The sequence below is a fragment of the Corvus hawaiiensis genome, chromosome 6 (genome assembly GCF_020740725.1).
Source record: "Corvus hawaiiensis isolate bCorHaw1 chromosome 6, bCorHaw1.pri.cur, whole genome shotgun sequence".
Lineage (NCBI taxonomy): Eukaryota > Metazoa > Chordata > Aves > Passeriformes > Corvidae > Corvus > Corvus hawaiiensis.
Genome location: NC_063218.1, coordinates 37,659,279 through 37,674,059, shown reverse-complemented (window position 1 = coordinate 37,674,059; position 14,781 = coordinate 37,659,279). Strand labels below are relative to the sequence as shown.

The following is a 14,781-nucleotide window of genomic DNA, read 5'->3' as shown; positions in this document are numbered from 1 at the left end:
ACAAATCAGAAAGTGCCAATTCCTTATTCATTCATATATTTGACAAAGTTTTCAGAAGTTGTGTCTTTCTCAGCAGTTCGTTCAGAAAACAAAACCAGTTTCATCACTATAATTAAATTACTAATTGTTCAATTCCTTCCTACTATTTTATCTCCAGACTGGAAAGATGCTGCTGCCACTTGCATCTGGGAAAGGACGCCATGAGTGCCAATGAAGACATCAGCTTCTCCTATATTCTGAGTCCTCAAGTTTGGAGGGAGAACTCCAGGGAGTGAGACTTAACAGAAGGATGAGACAGGCGCTGATGGCCTTTCTCTCACACCTGTAATTCAATCTCCCTATTTCACATTAGCAATGCTCAACCAATCACCTGGTTCTTACAACAACCTCATGAATCAGAGGAGCCAAATAATTCAGCTCATAGTCAATCCCTGCGTCATGCTCGAAACGTGTAACAGTGTTATTACATCATATTAAGAACAATTACTTCATGTATTTCCTCTTTGTCTTTCAGTAACAATCACAGATTTAGGTTTTCCTACCAGCCAAATTGTGCCTTTATTGTGTAGTTAGCCATGCTATCACAGTCAGCAAAATCTGGGTAATGACTGTGGGAAGGAAAGCATTTCCAGAAAGAGGCCTAAGCCACGCCTGATCAGAAGACTGTGACTGATCAGATGTTCAGCAGAGGCACAAAATGTAAGCAGATAAAAATGCAAATGGTTAATGGTGATTAAATGCTACAGTTTCCATTTGCAAAGAGGATGAGACACACCGATTACTCCACAGTGGCAATATAAGGATTACGCAAATAAGTACATTGAGAAAACTTGAATTTCTTGGAACTGTTCAAGACCATCCCCCACCCCGGATAGGGCTTTGATCAACCTGATCTAGTGGCAGGTGTCCCTGCTCCTGGCAGGGGGGTCAGAACTTTAAGGTCTCTTCCAACCCAAAGCATTCTATGATTCTATGCTTTGCCCCAGATCCCACAATGCAGTCCATGTCAGGATCCAAAACATGGTCTAGATTTTCAGGTCTCTACTCAATTCTATTAAAATTATCTGGTTCTGAAATACCAGTAGGGAGGAATACTTCTAAAGCATTTTTATTTTTCACTGGTAAAGTAAATAGGAACATGAGAGTCAATGAACAAGAAAAAAGGTTCACTTCAATAAATCAATCAAAACCAATAATGAGAAAATGCATGGAAAAAAAATAAATTGACGTAGGGAACAGCAAGATTTAACCAGTAAAATTGGAAATCTCAAGTGGAGGAAATAAATGCTAGCTCTGAATTGTAGCAAGCATTATACTTTTACCATTAGAAACAGGTTGAAAAGGGACATTTTCCCATAGCTGAAAATACTGAGGTTGCAAGGAAAACTAGCTGAAGTGTTTGCCTTTCTGATGCCTCAGAAAAAGTAAACACTGCATGAAGTAGCCTTCCCACTGCAGGCAAAGAAATGGACAGTTTTTTCACAATAATATCAGTTTCTTCAGACAATAAATTTTCTGTTAAGAAAATACGCTTTCTGTAAAGCTTACAAATCTCTCTGCCAGATATAGTTTAAATAAATTATTGTGATGCCCAAGTTCTGAATTTGGGGCATCTCAAGGGGATCAAGATATGATATTCATCTGCTCTTGAGACTAGAACGCCAAGTAAGAAAGCCATATGGTGTGGCAGATATGCTAACAGGTTTAGCAAAAAAAAGACCTCATGATTCTCTGTGATAAGGAGTGACTGTGGGGAAGTTGCCCTGAGAAGGACAGCCACAAGGAAATTAAACACAAACAGGCAGTATAGAAGTACAGGGACACAGAAATGCACATTCAGTTGTTCATGTGGATGCAATTGCACTGGTGGCCTAGTCAGAGCATGTATCTGGCTGGTGCAAAACACCATTTAGGCATTTTAAAATTTGGATTTTGATAAATAAAAAGTTGTGCATACAACTGTAAGCTCACAGAATGTGTGCTTCTGTACATAAAAATAGGACTTAAAGAAACTCCTAGTTTTATACCTTATAAGGTGATCTCACTTTGTCTAATGAACCACAGGAAAAAGAGAAATAAGCACAGTAGTAATACATTGTGGAAGATGCTTAAGCAACCCAGAATACTACAGGTAAGTGCAGCAGGGATTTTTTCCCTGATAGTAATCAGTCTTTCAAAAATACTGTTGTTAAGCACAACTTCCATGTGATCTAACCACATCCCTCCTGCCAGAAACCACCACATCCAGCCTCTGGTAAGTTTTCCCTCTACTCTTGATCCATCACACAAGTTAAAATCTCACAATATAGATTACATTAACTAAAATTTTGTTGGGAACTATGATGTGCTGCATGAAATTCTGAGCTTACCAAAAGAGAATTTATTTTGAGCCATGTTCAGCAAGATTTTGGGAAACATAGTGTGGAAGTTTTCTCTTTATGTCTTTTAGATTTATTCATGTGGTCTTTAGGCTTTACTTTTCTTATTCTCTTTTGTCTTTACTTCACCTTTTTGTTTCATGCCTTTCCAACCTCTTTAAACAGATGTTTCATCATTCATATTTCTCCATGAAAGTAATTCAGCGGCATAATTGCATTTTGAACGGCACCTGAACAAGTCTCAGTGCACCTAGAAGAGTGGGTTACTGAGGACCCACATCTGTGGAATGGAAATTGTGAGGAAGATCTTCAGTGAATTGGAAAATTAAACCGGTTCCTCTCCTGGGTGAGTCAGTGTCAGATGTAAAAAGTGACCAAGCTGGTTTTTTCCATCTTTTGCAAGTCTCATTCTCCCTCTGAGGATATTAATTTTAAATTTGCTATCACACACTCTGGTTCAACGAGCTGTTGCCCACTAGTCTGCAGAGGCAGAGAAGGTGAATTGTTACAGGGCTTCCTCAACTGGATATCACCAGACTGAGTAGACTTTCCTACTGCAGAGATTTCTTCTGTCCTGGGCTCTTCTCACTATTATTCTCACTCCTGTGATCTGGCTATGACACCTTTCTTTTGAAATCTCTATTCTAGATAGCCCTTCTTCACTTCCCCTCACTATCCCTCACTTAAACTTCTGTCAAGCGCTGAGAGTAGTGCTCTGTTAATTTTTTTCTGACTTTTAAACAGCTCCATTCTGTAGGTTAAATAAATTCCAAGACACACTGGATTTTATCATCACTTCCTGCATATGTACAAAGTCTGCAGAAGTAATTGAATGTTTTTGATTGTACTTCTGTTGTTTTCATAGGCTTTCCTGCTACAGCTGATGTTACATCTGCATTACCAGTTCCTCCTTTCTTCCATCCAGAAATTCTGCAGGAAATACTCAGGTTTCTTACTAAAAATACAAGGATTTTCACTGTTTACAGACCAGACCTCAGATCAGCAGCTGATATCAGAAGGGTAGGAAATATATCTCATACAGTAAGATATGAAAAAAAGACATCAAATGCATCACCTTGTTTGAGTCAATCTCTTTAAGAGGAGACAGCAATGCTTCAGCATCAAAAGAAAAATAATTCTTGCAAGCTTACAGCAATACATGCTTTTATTCCTACACAATTTGAGAACAGTAACACTGCCCAAATATTTTCTTTAAAAAATTATGAGAACCACCCAACAATAGTAGAAGTACTCACGCAAGTCTGCCTTCCGGACATTCCTCACTCTTAGTATTTTTACAGTGAGCAAGTTGAAAGGAGATACTGGTGCCTGCACAAAAATCCAGAAAAGGAAAAAAGGAAGAAAAAGATGACATTATTATTATAGTCTGTAGTCACAGACTACTGTAACCCTGAAGTTCTAAGGACGTAGATAGAACAAGGTTTTCGAGGTTGAGCCAATACAATTTATCAAATCAAGTGGAGCAGTCAAAAATCTGTAAAAATTTTTGGCACAGAACTCTCTTCGGGCCTGAAGTAGAAGCAACATACTTCAAAATCACTTGAGCTGACAATAGGTGCCAAGAGTTTGATTTGATAAAGATCACGTCTTCCTATCATTGCTCCCTTATTATCACAACAAATACCCCTACAGCACACGTGTGGGTGTCCTCACTTCTTACAGTTCCTGCAATGGAACAGATTGTCTCTGGGACACCAAACACTGTCACAGGAGCTGTGAAATAGAGCTGTCTGCCATGCACCAGCACAAGCTCCTGCACATAGCCAAAAAAGCCAGAAATGCAGCTGACAGCAATGAGATACTTCTCATGAAGACTCCAGTGGACCTCTGATCTTCAGCTCTGATCCCCAACAGAAAGCTACAAAAATCATCCCAGAGCTGATCTTGGGGATTAACTCACAACTCCACTAGATATCAGAAACGCTGGGCTCAGAGACATTAAGTCTATAATAACTCATATCCTCCACAGCTCATACTAATGAATCTTCGTATTCCCCAGGCTATAAATTAACCTTTTCCCCATTTCACCTTGCAGATAACTGTTTAACATACTCTCTCTCACACACTATCCCCTCTATTTCATATATACCATCTTTCATTTTAAAGCCAATGTATGTACAGATATCATTTCTCTCAACACTTGCTCAAATTGATACTTAGCTTTGCACTTACTGGTCCTGTTTTAGAACAGAAACAGGTTTTATTGTGCCCAAAACTTATCTAATCTTTCTATCTGTACCAGCTGGTAAGAACAAGATACTAATACAGACTGGGGAATGAGAGGCTGGAAAGCAGCTCTGTGGAATGGGACCTGTGGGTCCTGTGCTATGGCAAGTTGATCATGAGTCAGCAGTGCCCTGGCAGCCAGGAGGGCCAACCAGGCCCTGGGGGGCATCAGGCACAGCATCGCCAGCCGGGCAAGGGAGGGGATTGTCCCGCTCTGTTCTGCACTGGGCCTCACCTCGAGTGCTGGGGGCAGTTTTAGGTGCCACAACATAAGAAAGACATTAAACTGTTAGAGAATGTGCAAAGGAGGGCTACAAAGACGGTGAAGGGTCTGGAGGGGAAGCCATATGAGGAGCGGCTGAGGTCACTTGGTCTGTTCAGCCTGGAGGAGACTGAGGGGAGACATCATTGCAGTCTGCAGCTTCCTCATGAGGGGAAGGGGAGGGGCAGACATTGAATAGAGAAGAATGGACTTGAGCAGAAGTTCCCCATGCCATGGAAATGCTATTAGTTACTGGGCTTGACACCATTTTAAAGGAATAACCTTGGCTCAGCTCTTGGAAAACAAACATGTAGACCTTTACTTTGTGAATCTCAAGTGGATAGTGACATCTCCCTGCAGCCAAGTGCCACATGGAGATAGCAGCTATGAAAATTGTTTCTGTTCTCAGCTGTCCCTGTTACCTGGATGAACTTATTTATGCAATTCCTTGCTCAGCTCTTATAATTCCATTCTGGCGTATCTTACTCTCCAAACTTACAGAATCAATCCTCATTGCTTCACTCTGGGTTGTGGAGTTCATTCCCATACTAGAGTCTTTGAAGTCAGACCTCACAACTCCTAACTTTTAGGTGCCTGAATGCTTTACCGAGTCTAGCTGTCAGCGACTCGCTCAAAGTCACACAGAAAAACTTGTCCTAAACAAGATAATCTGCCAGCAATTGGCAAGGACTTCCACATCCTTCCCTTTAATGTGATGATGTCCATATCACAGGCTAGGTGAGTTCTGTGGCCAGAAGCCTCCCAGGCCAGTTATTACATACACTTCAACTTTCAGCTTCTATATTTATTTCATCTGAGACATGATTCTTACATCATAAACCGGAAACACAAGCCAGGCATTTTAATAATCACTTTTGAAACTACTTAAATACATGAGGCTGCAAATGCAAGACTTGGTCACACTGTCCTACGTCAGATAAAAATTCAATTAAGTCCTGCGGCACACTTGTGCAATCCTCACATATCTAGTCCAAGGGAAGTCAGTAGGAGTGTCCACATATATGAGTACTCATCCATTTGAGTGAGTTATATAACTGGTCTCTAAAACTGCTCTATTTAAGTAAAATTCCAAGCTTAAAAGTCTTTCAAAGAATTTTTTTCTTGAGGAGATGAGAGTGAAACTCATGCAACATTCCCAAGTTACATCAAGAGAAAAGGCAGTTATCAAAGCACGTATCTATTTGGGGCAGAGCACTCTTCCCTTAACTTTCTCATCAAAAAGGAATAGAAATCTCATCATTACTTTAAAAACTGTGAAAAACAACAAAGAAATCACTCACCCTGTCAGAAAGAGTGGCAGGGCTTTAAAACACAGATCACTGCCTTGCTTCTGACCTGGGTCAGGTATGTGGCACCTTTTAACTTCAAAGAGTTTTGGAGCCTCAAAGGCAGGCAGGATTTCATTACATTACTATGTTTACCACCTCAGGCAAGGTCGAATGCATAAGAAACACTTTTCCTTGTACTGCTATTTTGTTTTTATTTCACCCATTTAAAATACCCCATAGCTGGGTCTTATTAAGTCAGTAGAAGTCCCTGAGTTTGTTTCAGAATAAAAACAAATGGAGCAGCACTGACTCGATGGCTGTTCCTTTCCAAGAGCTATGCAAAATTTCTGTGGCTTCAGACTGCAATTTTCATGTGGGGCTTTTTTTTTCCCCTCTTCCTGTTTGCAGCTCCACAGCTGAATGCGTGTGTTAGAATGAATCCAAATCTTGTAAGAGAAACCAGGTCAAGTATTCCCACCATTCAGCATGGTTTTTTTCCTCAAGACCACACCAGCCTTTATCAGTTTGATATGGTACAGTAATTTGTGTGATATAAAAAGTGTTACTTTTTTGACTGTCACCAAATTTTCTCACCAAATTTTTATTCTCACAAATTATTTTTTTTCTCACCAAATAAAGCTGCTCAAATTGAAATCCCACACATCCTATCAGTTGCCCTGAAAGTCACTCTGACAATGAAAATTCATTTCCTTAACTGAGCCACTGAGTAACAAAAAGCAACTCAGGTATACTAGGCTTATTTACTTACCATAAAGATCAACTTTCATGGGGAAAAAAAAAAGGAAAAAAGAAGAAAAAAGTTCAAGTCCTTCCTGAATTTTATGTCTGTAAACCTTGGAGATTCAGGGCAGAAAAAAGGGTCTCTTGGTCCTGCTCTAAATTGTAGATATTGTGTTCAGGTCGATTCTGCCACCCTAAATACCCTAAAGATAAGAGTAACAATCTAAAGCCATGCAATTGTACAGGTCTCACACCTAGAGACCTACTAGCAATGTAAAAAGCACTACGGATAAAAAAAAACCCAGACTGATTCTCTAAACACAGTCTAGGACTCAAGAATTTTTATGATTCTAGCATATCTCTTAGGGCTGCACGACTGTACACAGAGACCTAAACATCATTTTAAAAGCTAGCATTTGAAGAAATTTTGCAAAGTCTTTACAACAGCATTTCACTTTGAACAGAGAAAACAAGTGACTCTCAGGCACAAACAGGCATCAGATACTATTTATAACACCAAACTTTCACAAGGCAAACTGAATTTACTACCATTTAAAAGATTCTCTGTATCACTCTGATTTCCCTACGTGGATGCAAAGCTGGGAAACCACCACATCACTGAATGAGGGGCAAAAGCCAGATCCCCAGAGACTTGCAACTGATACTGGCAGCCCCAAACCCACTGCAAGTGTCAGAAGAGAGCCCTATCCTGCTGCCACTGCCATTGTTCCCATTCAGTGGCTCATAGCAGCTTATCTGATATATTTTCCTTTATGCTAATACCTCTTAACATAAATGTCTGCTAATTGCCCAGCAAGTTTTCATTGGCCTGTGCAAAGAATTAATTCTCAATTCAGCCTTTACAAAACACCTTTTGCTCTTTTTTCACCTTCAGAGGAGTTTGGGCACTACTCCCACTCCTACTAGGCTGATGAGATCAGGCTTGTCAGGAGGCTGAACACACCACGTTTATTCCACAGTTTTACCTGTAAACACCATGCTGCACAGAGAATTGCAAGCTCTAAGACTGATCATTACACTGCAAAGAAAGGCTGCAAGGACTACCAGAGCACTAAGAACAACTGAAAGACCAATTTAAAAGTTCTTCTTAAAAAGAAATAAAATATAAGAAAAGGGAGTATTTCACCCAAAGAAATCAAAACACAAAAGAAAGGAGGAATTAAAAAATTAATATAGGTGAAATACAAACCAGCCCAGATAAAGTGCAACACTGACAGCATAAGCATCAGACACCAACAGAGGCCAGACTATTCAGAGCTTATGGAAAGCCATGGCAATATTTCATCTACAGAGCTGAAGTCACAGCTCACAGTGCTCATTAAACTCAGCAACAGTTTTCCCCCAAGCCATTGAATTCCTAAAATTTTTTCTGGTACTCTACATTCAGCACTGGACAGCATTTAATGAAGGGCCAGCTAATTGCTACCTACCGTTCTCACCGCTGGTGCTGAGGTGCTCGTAAAAGTCTAGGAAAAACAACACAAGGCAAAGTTACAAAAACTAAACTACATGTCAAATGCTTACTTTAGGTTGATAATCAAAACATCCCACATTCAAGGACATATTTAGAGCTATGTTCTTTAACGACATCATCAGGTGCTTTACCAATCACCATCACAACTCTCTGCCAGCTTCTTATTTCCTTTTTTGTTTAGAGGGAAGCACAATAAACAACACTGTTAGCCCTAAAAGGTAGCTTGAAAATACAGGCATGCCATGAGGTTCTGTAGAAGCCTAGACTAGGAAAGCTATCCTTGCACCAAGATCTGAGGAACAGCAAACTCCATTTCCCTGGATTGTCCATACAACTCAAACCACTCGTTCTCCTCTGTGATCAACTTCACTGCAATAACAGACAATTTTACCCACTTTACACCTGCTATCACCTTCTTTTGCTTACCTCACTTGTACTTAAATTTGATCCCATTGCAGCCCCAGTTGCATATAAGTCCAATGTTAAAAGTTACCAAGTCGTACAGCCGGCAGGAACTCCTCATGCAGGTTAGGGGTGGAGTAATAGGGATTTTATGACGAGGCTCTCCTGCCCCACCCCCTGATTATTTCCAGTCATTAGGCAGTCCCCTCCCTGCTTCCTGCAGCCTATGAGAACACCTCAACTGAGTCAGCAGAATGAAGAGCAATTCCTTTTCTACTCACTGTGATGTTTGGGGGGAATGCTGAAGCCCCTTTCTGAGCCCAGGCATTGCTCTCTTGAAATACTACTGGTAACGAAAAGTTTTGTGTTTATGCAGCAGCTCTAGCCCCCAAGCAAAGTGCTTTTGACTCATTAAATCTCAGCTCTCTGAGTATCTCTACACTGCCACCATGATGCTGCAGGGTAGTAGAGAGACATGCCAGCAGCTTCTTTCCAAACCGCAAACTCAAATACCTGTAGCAGTCTTCCCATAGCAGCACAGTTCAGGTAGGTAAGCCCTGCAGTTCAGCAAGGTGACTCCATTGTGCTGCCACCACTGAGTGGCTGCAGCACCCACACTCCCCTGAAGCTACTTTGGGCATCTCTGTGCTACATTTAGCAACCTCAACACATGCTGAATATTCTTTGCCTGGATATTCATTGTATATGCAGGAAAAAAGTTAATCCATGTCCAGAAATCTTGCAGTTTGATATTAAATCAAAGAAGAGGGAAGGGAGGAGCTATAGGCAGCTGGTGAAACTTGGGAGTGGAAGGGTGAGGCAGGAGAAAGGTTTGTGCTCTCCTGCATGGGCCCAGAGAGCACAGCACTTCACTCATCCTCAGAGCTTACTTCAACGGGTACTGCGTGTGCTGGCTCTCACAGTGAGCCCAGCAGACACCCTGTGAGAAACTCCAGGACACAAAACCCTCCCTGACTGCTCTTCACGCCAGTGTACCATGACTCACTACCCATAAAGTGTATTAGAGTAGCCCTAAACTAGCATACATGTGCAGGCTGGTAGATTTTGGAGCATGCAAGATCAGACTCTGGCTCTGCCAGACTCTTTCTGGCCTCTCTGACTGATGATAGGAGGCAGCAAGTACTCACTCTTGCATCATGAAGTGATTATTTTAAATCAATCTTATTTATATCAGTGTTTAATTCACCTGATGCAGGCAAAGAAAGTCACCTTGCAAACTGCAGTGGATGTCACCTAAGTGCACTCCCCTGTGCCATGGAGGCTGGTATCAAAATAATTCTGCATAGAGGAAGAGAGCAGGTGTTGTCCAAGGAATGTCACTAGAGTAAAATCCTCTTTTTACATACAAGTCGCTTCCTTCTATGTTGGTGTCTGTGTGATACACGTGATGCCTCTTCAGAAGATCTTATTCAAAATATGCAGTGGTACTCTCTTCTGGTTTCCATGTGAAGTATTTAATGGCTAGCTGCTTGCTCCATAGGCACACTTTACACTGTCTTCTGAGAATCAAAGGGAAATGGCACCTAAATGTGAATCTGCAGCATCTGAAATACTCCTTGAAGGAACGACCGAAAGATACTTGCACTGAACATGTGAATCTCTACCCCAAAGACAAAATATCTCCTGTAACTTCTGACTTTATTACTTTATATCTGTGTTAAACGCTTAGGAACAAATTCAGGTGGAGCTGTCACACCTGAGAACCACTTACTTGCACTCTCACAAAACTAGTTCTTTCCAGCTTCTGAAAGAAGAATGCTTCCCTGGAAATATTCTAGTATTAAAATTTAAAGTAGGAATCTGTTTTCATTAAAAACATCTGCAAAACCTCCTCTATCAAATGAAAGAAGGTAGGCTATCCAGCTCAACTTCACCTAGTTGTCCCAGCAGATATATACACCTATACACATTTATACCATCCCAGCTGCTTCACAGCCAATACAAGACTCCCTGACACTACATTCTCTTTCCCACACTTTTAAGATCCGTAAGTGAGACAGCACTTCACTATTTATAAAATTATTCCAGAGTCAGTGCATCTTACCCTCTGAGTGGTTTCCTGATGTACAGACTGTTTTCCTCATCTCAAAATAATGTCATCACTGCCATACCCAAAATATGTTCCTTAATAATTCTCCCTCTCCTGCTCATGACCATCATCAAGTGTTGTCCCTGGCACTGTCTCCCTTAACAACTACCTGTCCAAGTCCCACAAGAAGGCTTTGGAACAGAGTATCTTTTAAAGACCTGGCATCTTTGTGCCAGCCAAGAATAACGATCTCAACAGTTTCTCATTCATGCAGTGAATACGTGATAGAAGTAAGCACTGAATGCTCACAACACCTGTGACAGTAAGTCCTTGTCAGCACTGAGAACACTTGATGGCTTGTTCACTGACATCTACTACACCACCTGCTTAAAATAAAAAATAATGAATTTGCAGTTTGTCCCACTGGACTTTTAAAGGTAGAAATGTGTCCCCAGGATTATAATTTCAAAAAGATTACTGCTTCGGGACTCATGCATTATATCGAGTTTTTTGTGATTTTCGTCAGTTCTTCCACAAGTCAAGGACAATTTCAAAAACAATCATAAAGCATGCATTGAGCAAATTCTTGTCTGAAGTTACCCAATGTCTAAAGAGCCATATACTGACTCTTTTTAGCAATCATATTTCCAGAGTAATAATTTTAAATTGCCAGAGATCATCATATACCTACTACTTACACTCATACTTGGATTTTTGAAGATTAGAGAGATGGTGTAACTGATGAGGGAACACTCAACAGTCTCTTTAAAGCTCTGAGCAATAACAAGGAGAGTAAAAAGGAAGGTGTAATTTTCCTCTGCTTTTCATGCACTTTCAAGTGCACATTTACGTGCACATGATTTTGCATTTATGTATTAATTAAGGCAAGGTGGAGAAAATATATCATTCTGATCTAAACTAGCCTGCTGCAAGCACTAGTTTCCCCAACATGACATTCAGATAATTGTATACCTAACTGCAAAAGGTTGCAGGTAGGAGTAACAGCTGCTTTCAATACCCCACAATTACCTTATATACCATTCTGTCACCTTCTGATAATCCAGGACTACAGAAATGCGTGACTAATGGGGGACTTCATCGTATTGCAAGAGAAGAGTATCCTTGTACCACCCTTGGGATGACAACGGGAGTGGTCATCATTTACACAGCCTGAACATAACATGGGTAGATAGGGTAAATATTCAAAGCACATGCTAGAGGTGTTAAAAAATGATAGCCAGATGTAACATTAGAAAATAATTACTCAGTATTAACCAATTAAGCAATTTAACAAACGTAGTGTCAGATCTGTAGCTGGGGATTTTCCCTGGGCATTGCCTTTCAGTTTGTTTTCCTTCTTTTTTTTATAATGTTTCCACAAGCTACAAAATCTACAAAGACGTCATCCTGCCAGTCAAACAAGAGCAAGCAGTTCAAGTTAAATTCTAATTACACAAAGGACCTGAACTCAATAATCTCCACAGACAAGGTTTACCATGGATGAAAAGTGTCACTTTCCTACCCCAAGGTGTCAGATTTCAGACTCTGAAAAATTGAACTTTGGTTTGGTATTTTTTGGCCTGCCACTAATTTTAAGGAGCTCTTTGGTATAAAAAAAAACAAACAAAAACACCCAAATCCAAAACCAAACAAAAATATGCCCCTCCCCCCCCATATATAGAGAGAGAATGTTCACGTTAGTATGTTGGCATTGTATTTTTATGTTTCTATGTACCACACCTTCAAAACACCTATTCTTCAAAACTCTACAATATTCTCTCAGTCACTGAAGAGGCAGATAACACCAGCCAAAGTGGGGGAGGGTTGCATTTTTGCTTAAGACACTATTCTGATTATGACATAGACAAAGAAGGGCTTCTGCTTTCAAAAGACTATTGAGAAACTGCATTAAAACAACTCCACATGCCCTTGATATGTTTTGGGGAGATAAAATCTCACTCCTACTCACTCACATGAAGTAATTGGGCGCTTTACCTTTCAAAAATCATCACTAAAGTGTTGGCCCATCTGTTAATATATGCAACCCTGCCTTCAGATTTGTTGCAACAGAATTTCAAATACAATCCTCATCTAAAAAAGCAGTAGCTCAAAACCTTTATCTCTGCCCCTCCCTGTGTTCTGTAGATCTGAGCACCCAACAGCACCTCTCTTTACCTTTGCAAGAGCACTCTGAGGTTGCCTGACCTTTCCAGGTTCATTCAACACTTCAGGCACTGTTCAAGCAGCTATTTCACTGCCCTAACCCCATCAGACCACAGGTGTGAGGAATACCAGCACCAGCATGTGTCAGCTAATTATCCAATAATTAGGCAAGACACATGGCCCAGGACCTTTACAGGGAAATCTAGAGTGAATTTCAACGTGAACCAATTCTCAGAATATCAGGAAGTCACCTCATATTACCAGCTAATTAAGGGGGTAACTTCATCTGCGGTCAGCCTGAGAGATGCTTGAGCCCTAATAGAGACTACAAAGATTCACAGCTAATTGTTTCCAGGATCATGGCATTACATTTAACAGAGCTTGTGTGACAGGTCACAAACAGGTGTTTTCAAAAAAAAAAAATTGCTGCTGACCTAGCTGAATCTGAAATAGAACAATTGCATCAATGTTGAATCACTCAGAAAAATCCAGCTGATATGTCACTGAGCATGAGCCTCAGCTCCATCCTTAAAATATATCACCAGCAGTAATGAATGTGTCTCCTTTGTTATTTTTGACGAATAACTGGCAAGCCACTCAAACAAACATTTCTTCCCCTGTCCTTTTATGCTGCCTTTCACCATCACATCACAGGCAAGATTCTGAAGTATAGCTGCAATGTGAACAGCATCAATGGTCTTTCGTAGAATGGAAAAAGAAGCTTTCCTTCCCCAAACAAGAAACAAAATGAGTCAATTTTGGAGAAAACTCACAAGCCATCATGGCAAGACCATTAAGCTTGGCTCTCCCAGCTAAAACATTAGTCTCATGCAGTGTTAGATGCCTGGAGCCAGATCCCAACACAAACACCAGCATTTGTCTGACTTAAACTCAAGTCAGTTTGAGCTGCTAAGTTAGACTATTTAGGCAACCTAAGCTTTCTAAATACGCCCTGACTTCTGAAAACGGACCCCCTTTCCACAACTCATTCTAAGCCATCCTAATTTTCCAGATCTGCTGCCAAAAACACACATCATCACCACACCTTGGGTGAGTAAAGCTGAAGGCCCAATGCCAAGTGTTGCAACCACCAAACACCAGTGGGTGGAATACACCAGGCACACACTGAATTGCTTATATTCCATCTTCCTGGAGCTCTAGTAATGAGACTTGAAAATCTTTAAAATACTTAAGAGATGCTTTGCAAAAGAAAATAGTAACATCTTAAAAACCCCATTTCATTATTGTTTAAAAATAGACTTATAACTGAGCTGTCAGACTGACATCTTTCTTTTCTTCTTTACTAACAGAAAACTATTGCAGTCTTACTGGTGACACATAACGTCAAATTATCCTAACCAAGGGCAAGGAAAGAAGGTGAAAAACTGGCTTTCTGCTTAAGAGGGCTGGTGAAACAGAATATCAGTAACTGAGAAAAAGGAAAGTTGTTAGACTTGACCATTTTAGATCCATGAAAAAGAGATGAAAAGGTTACTGCCAACAGTTTCCTCTTATGAAGGGTGACTTACTGGTTTGATTCATATTGCAGCAGTTTGACAGATACTGCTGGTGTTATCTCCTGTTAAATGAACCGATGCACAGAAAAGGACTGTCTTAGAGGTAACACCAGATAATGTTATCTCCTGCGTTATCATTCCAGTCACCTGCACTCTTGAAAGCAGAGTTTCCTTCCAGTTTTCGTCTTCCACAGTTGAAATGACAGCTTTTCTTTCATCCGTCCTCAAAGGTTATTA

At 40.5% G+C, this 14,781-nt stretch overlaps 1 protein-coding gene across 1 annotated transcript in view; it reads right to left on the bottom strand.

The window, feature by feature from the left end:
- Nucleotides 1–14,537, bottom strand: part of LOC125327550 (cytosolic phospholipase A2 epsilon-like) — a 37,893-nt gene extending 23,356 nt beyond the window's left edge. Inside the window, exons 1-3 of the mRNA XM_048307151.1 lie at nt 8,839–14,537; nt 8,369–8,404; nt 3,635–3,707 (exon numbers count right to left, since the gene is read on the bottom strand). Coding sequence (XP_048163108.1) covers nt 3,635–3,707; nt 8,369–8,404; nt 8,839–8,865 — 136 coding nt within the window. The 5' untranslated portion in view covers nt 8,866–14,537. The remainder of the gene's footprint in view (nt 1–3,634; nt 3,708–8,368; nt 8,405–8,838) is intronic.
- Nucleotides 14,538–14,781: the final 244 nt, after the last annotated feature.